General features: G+C 32.1%; 1 protein-coding gene across 1 annotated transcript in view; it reads right to left on the reverse strand.

The window, feature by feature from the left end:
• LOC131846250 (unconventional myosin-XV) overlaps positions 1–12,650 on the reverse strand; it is a 122,496-nt gene that overhangs the window by 13,555 nt on the left and 96,291 nt on the right. The window contains exon 23 of the mRNA XM_059195511.1: positions 5,798–6,108. Within this exon, the coding sequence (XP_059051494.1) occupies positions 5,798–6,108 (311 nt within the window). The remainder of the gene's footprint in view (positions 1–5,797; positions 6,109–12,650) is intronic.

Here is a 12,650-nt window from a genome sequence, read left to right on the forward strand (position 1 = left end):
ACTTTAGTTCCGTAATAAATCTCTACGCCGGTTCAAAAATATTAGTACTTTTTGTACAACAATTATAATTTTATAGAATACTGAGACGGAAGTCGTAGTATGTATAAAATTATAAACATTTGTCAATTGCAGACATGGAATAATGTATCTAAAGGACATAATTGTTAAAGTTCAAAGTAAAATAAAAATTATTTATACATTTAGGACATCCGTCACATATATTTTATATCTTTTAGCATTATCCCTACCGACTGTTCATTACTTCAGTTGAGAAAAACTAGATTATTTTAATAATTATTTTTATGTCTACAATAAATTTGTGTCTATACACTTGTAATATTTCTGTCAATACTCGAGACCCATCCATTAGTATCTCTCAAGATAACATAGATTTAAGTTAAGTGTAAAGACAGTCCACGTTATGACTTCGTGTCGATGTACGCGTTACTAATAAGCCATGTAGAACACTACCAAATGAACTTATGAATGTACAATAAATAGTACAATTACTCCACCTCTATACACACTACCTAGATTGTACAATAAATTATGTAGCGAGTAGCAACACCTAATCACATCGTTGTTGATGATGATGATGGTTTTTTTAAAACCCGATCAAGAAATATGTAGTGTTATATACGATGTGATTAGGTGTCCAGAAATATCCATTTGCGTTTATTTTATAGGTGAAATTGGAATGCTTTACTCGCCTGTGCTAAGTTGCTAAGAATGTTATGGTTATACTAACACTGTAGCGTATTATATAATGTAATGAAGTGTCGCTACCTATATTGTTTATTGTAGTATCAAGGTTGTGTAGTTGTGAGCTTACTGGAATAAAAAAATAATTGTACTATGATAGTATGTTACAAGGCTTAATAGGAACGCGAGCACTTAACGCGGAGTCGTAATGCTGTCTGCTTTCATACTGAACTTAAATCTATGTATAACTGGAGACGTAAACTAATGGAAGGGTCTCGAGTGTTGACAGAAGTATCACAAGTGGCCCAAAATAATTCCGATTATCTCTATCAATTTGTTTCCTCTAATATCCAGTTGTATTGCGTCCGTTTGAAACCATCGGCAATGGTTGTAGACTTAAAGCTGATTGCTACACATCATTGTGTGAGGACGCGACAACAATGGGCAGGTGCAATTATAATGGTCATCTGGGATTCTTTAGAAATTAACCAACTTTGGGCAGATGAAATCTGCTTTACATTGTTATTATTTTTTAAATAGGGCTAGGCCATTTATGCTTGTTGTAATTATGTATATTTTTCAAACCCTTTTATATTTTTCAAAATAGGCTTATTATTCACAAATTACAATCTGTTTCCAGTCATAAGACATCAAAAGTTAGCGGCCTTGGCGGTCTAGCGGTTTAACATACCGCTTTATTTCGCGGTCGCGGGTTCAAACATTTGTATTTATGACTATGATTGTTTATATCGGTCAAAAAATATTACAAAAAATATCTAAGTATTTGTAACAGTTATCTAGACCCATACCCATACAAGCTTTAGCTAGCTCAACTTGGGTCTAGATGGCGCTGTGTGAATTGTCCTGAGAATATGATTCACAATTTGCACATTTGTAGCATTAGCAGCGTAATAGGATTACCTGCACCAAATTGAGAAATAATAGATTGTTACGTCAAAAGATTCAAAAACTATTTTTCAATTAGGGAAGAATAGAATAAGTGTCGTTATGTGAACTCAAATAATGGTGTTACGTAGATCACAAAATTACTTAATAACATAGCTCACTATGAGTAAATAATTCCACAAAAGAAGCAAGAATATAATTGTGACGAAAATATTGTAGAAGTAAACATTATCGTTGTATTTTTAAGAGGTTTAGGCCTTTTAAAAGAGCAACACACAAGTTTCTTGCTCGTTCTTCTTGTGCTGAGAAAGCTTTCCGAACGAGTGGTAGATAAAAAACAAATTGTTATGACTATTCAACAGTGCTTAAATTAAGTTTATTTGAATAAATGATTTTCTATTCTATTTAGTGGGTGCTAAACATACTTGTAGTATAGTACTGCGACCTGTACATATACATATATAGTGTTTGTCCTTTTTTAGAAAGGCCGTCAGGGATATGAATTAAAGGATATTCTTAGGAGCGATGGATTACACAGAATAGAGTCTGTACTTCCAAAGGAGATATTTCGTTTACACATGAGTAAGCTACAACCACGGATGTGTAGTGGCGTATCCTCTTCCATCTGACAAAATCTGCAAATCTTTGTTAAGCACAGGACGAAAGCATGTGTTTATTTAATTTACAATGACCAGTGAGGGTTCTATAACCCTAGCTAGCTAGCCCGTTATTAGAGCTTATACTTGTAAAAAGAACTATAAAATTTCGTTCCGAATTGCCGAAGTCGGATAGGACTGAGACAGGATTTTAGTGTATATATACACAATGTATAATGTAAAATAAGACAAAAAATCCTATCGAATTGAAGAATTATGTCCTTTACAAAATAGGCTTAACATTTAACAAACATTTTATATTTAACAAAGCTTAAAAAAATAATATTAAAAATTAAAATTATAATATATTATTATTTAGTAATAATAACTTAAGCATATCTTATGAAATAGATTGGACAATACATCCATGACGATGATGTTGAATCATCATGAAAGTAGCCGAAATGTTATATGGTTGTGTTTTTCGCGCCAAATTGTCTATTGTACGCCCACTTTACCCTCTATTCTATTGTTTATGATAAATTATTTGTTTGGAGTTCCATTACCTATAATTGAATGTAAGCTATGTCGGTTATTAGGTACCAAAAACGTGTGCAAATTACAAGGTTTTTTTTATTACAATTAGTTGATTCACATGTCATATATTGATAGCCATATTCAAAATGCTATAGAATTTGTAAAATATAATCGACGTGGTTACCTCTATCTATCTACTACAGCAGTTTGCTTTGTTTAGGTTTAAGAGTGAGACAAGTTAACAAAGTTACAGGATAAGAGGCATGGCATCTTAGTGCTACGGTAAGGCAACGCCCCATGTACCACGGGCGTCCCATGATAATGTGATATCCATAGTCCATATAGGCGTAAGTCATATCAGCTAAGTTCTATCTATATCGCTATCTAGCGAACTTTGAAAGGGGATCTCAAAGGAAGGCAAGAAAACAAACTTTGTTACTAATATGACATCCTATAGAAATTATTGTCGATACAGAGATAACAATATCAACAGGGGAATATATAATACTAGCTGTCCAGGTAAACGTTGTTTTGCCTTATTTATAAAAAAAAAATTTAGGGGTGGACTACCCCTGACATTTAGGGGGATGAAAAATAGATGTTGGCCGATTCTCAGACCTACTCAATACGCTCACAAAATTTCATGAGAATCGGTCAAGCCGTCTCGGAGGAGTATGGGAACGGAAACTGTGACACGAGAATTTTATATATAAGATATATTGGGAAGTTTCCGAAATGGTTCGTCGATGCAGCAGTAGGTACTTTTATTTTATTCCTTTTTCAAATTACACTCCACATAAATTGCGTCGCTGTACATTCACGTCTGTCGCCTCGAACAGAGTGACAGTAGCCCGCTCCCTCCTTGTTCCCGGCCTCTTTATATCTACTACGGCGGCACAATCATGACGCCACCAACATCATGTGACTCACTACGGTTCCAAATTTGAAATGTAAGTAACAAACTAGTCAACTTGAGTGTTCTTTATGTATTGTAGCTAACATGTATGAATTAAGAATTAGATTTTCATTCATTCATTCATAAAGAGCCGTGGTAGAGCTATCATACAGAACGCAAAACTAACCTAATATAGTAAAGTGCAACATATTTTTTCTATTCAGGAACATTATCAACGCGTAACATAGTCTTAGTCTTATATACTGTATTTTTTAAATTATTTGCGATCTATAAAATAATTGTATCCATGCAAAGTCGAGGCAGAGTGCTAGATTGTAATAAATAAAACTATATAATGGTGGTTACATCGTTACCATTCGTCAGGTAACTAGCAGATACGATCTATGATCATGTTTCTTGTATTACGCGTTTCCGGTTCTAACACGTGTTATGTAATACATTTTATAAGACAAAGTAAATAAATATATCTAGCATTTCTTGATTTTATCTAAATTGATTGATGGAGCGCCGTCTTTTTTCATAGCATGGTCTTTTTTCATAACAAGTTGCATTGCAAGATTGCAGCCGTAAGCACCTCAACACCAGATAAATTGCAAGTGCGTTGCCGGCCTTTTAAGAAGGAATAAGTTCTTTTTTTTTACAGGTTTGAATATCGTATTGGTTTGGAAATACCATTTATGTATAATAATAATAATAATAACAACCTGGACACTTTTAACCACAGTATCTAGTCTATGCTAAGCAGAGATCATGTAATGAGTACTAGACAACTGATAAAAATACTTAAATATATTTTTTGTACATTCACATATAGAAAACACCCAGACCGATAAAACAATACTCATGAATATAAATGTTTGTAACGAGAAGGGAATCGAACCCGCAATCATTGGAAGTAAAGCGGCATACCATCGTTAAACCACTGAGACTGTCAAATTAGATAATTTATTTTGTTAAATTCAATTGTTTTTTATTCATAACTGTTATTGTTAACGAAGTATAAAATGTTGTACTTATTAGGTTTCAAAAGATCCGTAGAAATATTGATTGTATTCCAGAATATAGACCTGCAGATGGGTTGTTGATGGACCTGTTGCTGTTTGCCACGATTTTCGTATAAAAAAAATGGATGCCGCCGAAAAAAAATTCTTTAAGTTATTCTATACAATTATACATAGAATCCAGAAATTGTTCTCCGTTTTAAGTGGCGATAATTTTATTACAAAAACTCTTAGAGCGTGACGGCACGCCTCGCTGGTTAGTTGGCGATGCCACTACAAGTGTGTAATGTTATTAGTATACTAAAAAATGTTGTACTGATTAATTTAGTGATATACATATACCTACAATACTATACATGACATTAAAATAAGTTAAGAAATTTGATTATAAAATACATAAAGATTTTAAAAAAAGTAGTCAACTGTTATTTTCTTCATAAATACTGATTCCAATATTGTGGTTATAATAACAAAGTAGTAGATATTTTAAGTTTAATATTTTTTATATATCTGTGATGTTTTTTTTATATATATGTTATTCACAACTGAATGTAACTGTAGCTTAAGGCTCTTTCCATCTCAAAAGTTATATATAAGTTTAAACATTTTTGTTGTTGATGATGATGGTTTTTTTAAAACCCGATCAAGAACAATGTTCGGGTTTTAAATGAATCATCTCATTAGGATGAGCTTAACTGTAAATAATCTAAATAATTATATGTATAATCGACGACCATGGTGGTGTAGCGGTTAAGAACACCGTTATGAAAGTCGTGGGTTCGATTCGCACTATGCAAACATTTGTATTCATGAGTATGATTGTTTGTATCGGTCTGGGTGTATTTTATATCTATGTCTATGTATTTTATATATACAATTACAAAAAAATATACATCTTTGTTTTTATTATCAGTTATCTAGTACCCATAACAAAGATGTGATGTGATTAGCTTGTGTGAATTATCTTAGCTTAATATTATAAATAGGTTTCCTTTTAATGTAATATAAACAATGAAATATACATGAAGTTTTGGGTTGTATTTATATTTTTTAAATTCTTTTTTTATATTAGAGTAAATAATACGCAGCCGCTTAACTATAGAACTCATGCAATATATAAAAACAACTTCTGTACTCACTCTGGGCTCTGTCTGAAGTGATCAACAGCAAACTGTAGCAATGGATGCCTTCCATCATGCTGTGGCGTTGACTGGTCTCTTCTATCGTCCCGTATTTCCCTATCTCTGTCCCGTTCTCTCTCTCTTTCTCGAGGTATAGGCGATGAGGTCTGTGCTCTTCTCTCCAAGTGTTCTATTTCTTCCCTAGACTCCCGGGACTCGCGAATCTCCCTGGAGTCTCTAGAGTCTCTGGATTCTCTGGCTTCTCTGCTGTTCTCGCGATCAGTTATACGTTCCTTTATCACTCCATTTGTCGTTGGTTTTGGTTGAATCTGTAACAAGCAAGATATTTTGATTAGTTTTAGCAGAAATCATATTTATAAAATACCATATGAAATGTTTATTTATCTTTTTATGCAGATATTTTGATTGTATCTAATTTTTCAGATAGATTTTCAGATATTAATAATAATAACCTAGGAGGCATCTAGTCCCAAAATAAGTAATACTTTCTAGTGTCAGTACTAAAGGATAGAAATATTGTAATCGGTATATTTGTCTGCGATATATTTTAGTATACATAATTGTAGACAAAACACTCTTACTAAAATAAGAATCAAATATAACTTTATTCTCATAGGACATAACAATATTATAATTACTTATGGTAATTGAAATCAACCGACAGTTCGGAATATACTCGTAGTTTGAGCTTGGAAGAATTCATAAAAGACTTTAAAAATTAATGTAATTATACAGGGGTTATAATAATACACATTAATTAAAATTACAATACTAGTTGTAATACAATATCTATCTTCAGATTAATACGTGAAGCAAAAATTAACTATCCCATTTTAAGAAAATTGTACAGACGGAGTATTAGGAATAATGAAATTTCGCACACTTGTATAGATAGAGAAAGAGTGCAGAATGATATTTTTTTTTAGAATTATGCATTATAATACCTTCCTTTATTATTAACTCAGTAAAAAGTACAGTCATATATAGATATACTTTTATTTATTGTTAACTAGCTACTCGCCCCGGCTTCGTCCGGGTGTACATACACATAAACCTTCCTCTTGAATTACTCTATCTATTAAAAAAAAACTGCTCCAAAATCCGTTGCGTACTTTTAAAGATTTAAGCATATATAGGGGCGGACAGACAGCGACAGCGACTTTGTTTTATACTATGTAATGAAGTCTGTGGTCAAGTGAAATGAAGTTGTCTATAGTCTTAATAAATGTTAAATTAATTATGTTAGAATTTATATCTTAGCGTTTATTTACATCTTACTTTATATCATAGGGGTAATCTTCGGTTCCACTGATGCGATTTTAAATTGAATGTTAGCATATTATTCGAAGGAAGGCTATATATTGTTTATATATAGCCTTCCTCGAATAATATTATTAACACGATGTGAGCAGAGGTAGACATATTACAGCCACCAAGCAGCTTGCTTTGTAAGCTGTGTTTCAGTTGTGTGGTGAAATTTGGCAGTGAATTATATCCTAGTATCAGAATTACATTTAAGTGGCATTACGTGTTAACCTTATACATGTAGTGTTATTAATGTATATAGGCGACGGTTAGTAGTTACCATCAGGTGTGCCGTCAGTTGTCTATGCTCATTCCAATTACATAAAACAGTAAGCGTCCACAAGCGCGTTAGACGGAACGCCTAAAAACTAGTAAAGTATTGAATTTTTTGAGTAGTTCGCCGAGAATTTTTATAAAAAGATGGCGTGCAATTGATTCCTAGTAACGATACTCGAGTATAGAGAGATAGATCATGACTATTTCATTCAGCAATTAACATGGCATCCGCGGCAAAAAGAGACAACGAGCATGGTCAGGAAAGCGTGAACGTCCGGCCAGAGAAGTGGTATTTTGCGATGTGTATTCTGGCGTCACGGTACCGTTTGGACTACGCACCGGCAAAGCTATATATTGAATAATCTATACATATGATTATAGTAAATGTATATCATAGTAACTAGTAAGAAGCAACACGATCACGTTAATTTAAACAAAAAAACACTTCAAAGTTGGTAGCACTACTAGGAACTAGTTTACACAACAGTTATCCTTTAGATATATATTTGTCCGTTTGTGCGTTTATCTCAGTAACGGCTTAACCGATTTTCAGTCTAGTTTCCACTGTATTAATTATGATTGTTTCTCTTGACGATACTATGAGTTTTGTTAGTCTCTAAATTTGTAGAAAGTACAGTAAATAAAGTGCGTATTGCCGTATCTGAAAATTTCAGCAGGAGCTCATTACGAACCGTGAATTTATAATACTACTAATACGAATACAATGTATATTAATTATAAAATTATTTTAACAACTGTAAGCTTGAAAAGCAAGCACTGCCATTTTTCTTTCTGCTTTATGTACGCACTATTTGTTAGGTAATTTATAAGTAAATCTATGCAGTGAAGCGTGTGAAAATATGTAAATATAAACCTAAAACCGACAATCACTACATTTATTGAAAATCGACAGCGTAGATTAACACTAGTGGATACTGCATTTTTTATAAAACAGGATTTTATAACAAACAATGTAGTATTTCTCCTTTTTTATACTTTCGACGTGGTATTTTTTCTTTCCTTATACTTTTACCAATTCGGTCGGTAATCACTTTAATTAAACAACATACTAACTCTATAAAGAGAGAGTGCAAATTTTATGAGTCTGTGTTTATGCATTGTTAAAGCGGGCAAAATTAGAACGGGCCGCTATGCTAGTTTAAATTAAAATGATTTAGCTTCGTATGAGTTTTGTTGATTTAGATAATTTATATTTATTTATTTATATAACTTGCTGACACGCACAATTTCGAACACGCTTCACCTGCAGCAGATATTTTCAATTTATGCATCATTTTTCATTACAGCTCGTCTCCTATGGGATGTTATGTACTATAATATTATATATTTACTCAGTGATCCTTCAATAACATATTTATTCAATTCCTTTTATCTTTGTTTTATTAAGTAGTTTATTTTACTGTAGCGTCTTTCGCAACTAAAACATACAAGCTTTTTAGTTTAATATATGCGATAACAATGTAATGTATATATTTATTTAAAATGTTATTTATGTATTACTGTATTGTTTTCCTAATAAGAAAAAAATAACAATGATCAATAAATGAGCTCTGTAACACTAAAAGAATATTCAGAATCGGTTCAGTAAATATAGATTACCCCTAGAGTAACTCACAAACTTTATCTCTTTATAATATTATAGAATAGAAATATATAATATTATCTGTATGTATTATACTCTATCTATGAAACTATTAATCTCAATAAAGCATTACACACTAAATTCTTCAGCGTTATATTGCTAGAAGTATCTGATAACACTGAAATATTAAAGAAAGAAAATATATTATATTTTAAACTACGCTAATAATTTAAAGAAAATTGTCTTCTGAATTTCGAATTAATAACTTTTCACTATACCTATGTATATATATGAAACTATATACTTCAAATCAATATTTACATCAAAAATTAATTTAGAAATTATTGTCTATTATTCTTGCTAATCTCGGATACGATGGGACCGATTTTGACGGGATTTTCACTCGCACATGGGTAATGTTATAAGGAATAACACAGGCTATGCTTATTTTAGCATTTTTATTTATTTTAATTTCACGCGGACGGAATCGCTGGTAACAGTCCGTAATATATGAAAAAGCTACTGTTATAACTGTAAGTAGGAAATGATCAGTTAGTGCTTCTTTAAATGGAAAGTAGTAACACCTATAGATGAGCAAACATTTTAGGTTCAGTAAGTAACTATAGTAGAACTATCTCATACGGCTTATCTTATATCTTTATCATTTGACAAATCAAAGGCAAATAAAATTTAGTGTATAAAAATAATTGACTATTATTTCATGTATACCTTTTGCTTCCGTTTCAAAGTTTTTCTGCCTAAAGTCCTAATAACACCATAAATATTTTCCATGACTAATCTTCACGAACACAAAACTGAAATTGAATCTTATTTATTAATTACTAAGTTACGATATTAATTAACTTAATAATTTGAACACTGCAGTTCCACATGGAGCACTACGGATTTGTATTACAATTGATGAGTAGAAATTTTCGCGCTGCATACACGAGGTGCAGCGGCGTTATGCGCATGCGCCGGCCGCGTATCGGCGGCCATCTTTATTAATATTGATGCAATCTCGACTTATTCGCTCCGATTAATAGCCAATTTTCTTTCGTAACTAGAATTCCTTACGTTTATACGGTTATGTGGCGTGTTTTACACATGTTTAGATTTTTATAAACAATTTCAGGACTTATTTATGTTCATGTCCACAATTTATTGTTAAGAATGTTTTCTTTGATCAGATAATTCAGTAAGTTATGTTTGCTTTGACGGTTATAATTAGTTAGAGATTATCTTACTAATATTATAAACGTGAAAGTTTGTGAGTATAGATGGTTAGATGGACGGATGTTTGTTACTCTTTCACGCAAATACTACTGAACGGATTTTGAGGAAACTTTACAGGAATATAGTATAAACATCAGAATAACACATAGGCTATAAATTGAATGCGCGTGAAACTGCGTGCACTGTTAGTAAAAGATATTTATGAAAGTCTTAACTATATATCTAAAATTATGTCTTTGACTAAAAACCAATTTTAACTATACACTGTTTTGTCACTGTGTATCAAATAATGTAAGTAGTTGGTAAAAAAAATAGCTCAGTAGTCTAAATGAGTTTATAAGAGGTATGGTCTACTTATAAATAAAAGAGTAAGTAAATAGTCTAGTCCCAAGCCACGCGGACCTTGTATTACGGGTACTAGTCCTATACATCCTATGTAGTTGTAGCCCACTCATGCATAAATGAAATATCTCCTTTGGAAAGCATACACTCTATCCTAAGGAGATACAATTCTTATTTCTGACGGGTCTAGGCAGCGAACTTTGAAAAGGAGCGAGCGCAATTTGCGACCTACATAGATCTAGGTCGCAGATTTACAGGTCTTTGCACCTGACAGTAGCCCAAAATCCTCAAATAAAAAATGGGTACTAATGTAATAATATAACTAACTGGTACCAATAAATAATAACCATAATATTGAATAAAAGTATTTGCATTGTGCGAGAAATAGAACTTGTGACCGTCAGAAGTGCGGCGGTGTGTTAAACCGCTGGACCAGTGAGGTCACCATATTTATGATGACTAAGAATGTCACCGTATTGAATTACTGCGAGTACAAACAGTGGACAGTGCAAAACCTGTTGCAGCGAGAGTATCCTCGTTCTTAGAATCTCAGCCTCATTTCCAGGAGATTGATAACTTCCTGACATGACTATTGCCGTCGGAGGCTGTGAAACTACTCAATCAATTGTAAGATAATTATAATTATAGCCACGTAAATAAATTATTTATCCTTACTGATGTTATAAATGCGAATGTAACTCCGTCTGTCTGTCTATTTCCCTTTCACGCCAAAACTACTAAATCAATTTAAATAAAATTTGTTACACAAATTGTCTAGACCCTAAGAAAGGACATACAAATACAAAAGGCTACTTTTTAATGCGAATAAAAGGGTTGTAGGGGTTTGAAATGGGAGACGAAAGGTTGTATGGAAGTACCATCATTTTTAAAGCTGGAAGCTTGAAACTTATTTTTTAGTCTATTAATTAAATATAAATAAATAAGACATACAAGTTTGTAAAAAAAAAAATTAAAATAAATGAGGGGTAAATTAAAATAGGGGATGAAAGTCTGTCAAATTCAAAATATCTTTATTCAGATCTACTACAGACTCTTATGATATGTCAAATCTATCGTCAGTTCGGAATGATTTCGAGATGAGAAGAACTGACAAGAAACACAGCTCGTAATCTTTTCAAATTAATGTTATACATGTTTACAATAATACAGATTCATTTTCAAATTTGCAAGAATAGAGTGAATAGAGTTTGTATGGAAATTCGTCATTTTTGAAGCTAGAATGATGAAACGTTGTTTTTATTTTTGGGTTAGATTATTTTTTTTTATTTGATCAAGGTCACTATAACACACGGACGATGTTATATATATATATATTATATTTTTTTTAAATATATCTGCCTCACATAGAATCAGCTCGTTTACCATTTCAATACTATAAAAAATATAATTTTGTCGTAATTGAGAACCGAATCCAGGACGTCATGCGCAGTTGGTGTGCTAGGTATTACAACATAAAAAAGCAGTTATGTACAATCTCTCCTTACACATACTACCCGTTTAGATACCGTTAACTTTATGGGGACTAGTGCTTCCAGTATGTCCAGTTACCTATAGTAATATAAGTTAGTCGTCAGTGGCCGGCAACATTCCGGGTGACTAAAATTATTTATAGGTAACAATATATTCTACATATAATAATATTGTTGGTATTAATAAATCAAAACAAACAAAAAGCAAATAGGCAGTAGGTACAGTGGATACCTACAATAGAGTGATATCTATGATATGTTAATATATAACGGTCGGTATTTTTTTATTTTATTAGTGTCTATTTTTACAACAATCAAATAGGCCATATTGGTGAAACATATCTAATATGTTTCACTGAATTATATCCAAATATAAAATAAAGTACATAAGTGTATATAAATTATTTATAAAAACAGGTCAACGTTAATAAAATATTGACAGACACGGTAAGGAATAGCGTAAGTAAAAAATAATTCTGTAGTATTTTGTAGGGTTAGTTAGTCCATGAGTTGTTAAATACTGTAATCCAGTTGTGCATCGCATTACAAGAATCTAAATGCTAACTTGATAGTTATAAAAATATTTCATGTATAGAAT

The sequence above is a fragment of the Achroia grisella genome, unplaced genomic scaffold, assembly GCF_030625045.1.
Source record: "Achroia grisella isolate CSIRO2021 unplaced genomic scaffold, CSIRO_AGI_Agris_v1 utg509, whole genome shotgun sequence".
In the NCBI taxonomy this organism is placed as follows: Eukaryota; Metazoa; Arthropoda; class Insecta; order Lepidoptera; family Pyralidae; genus Achroia; species Achroia grisella.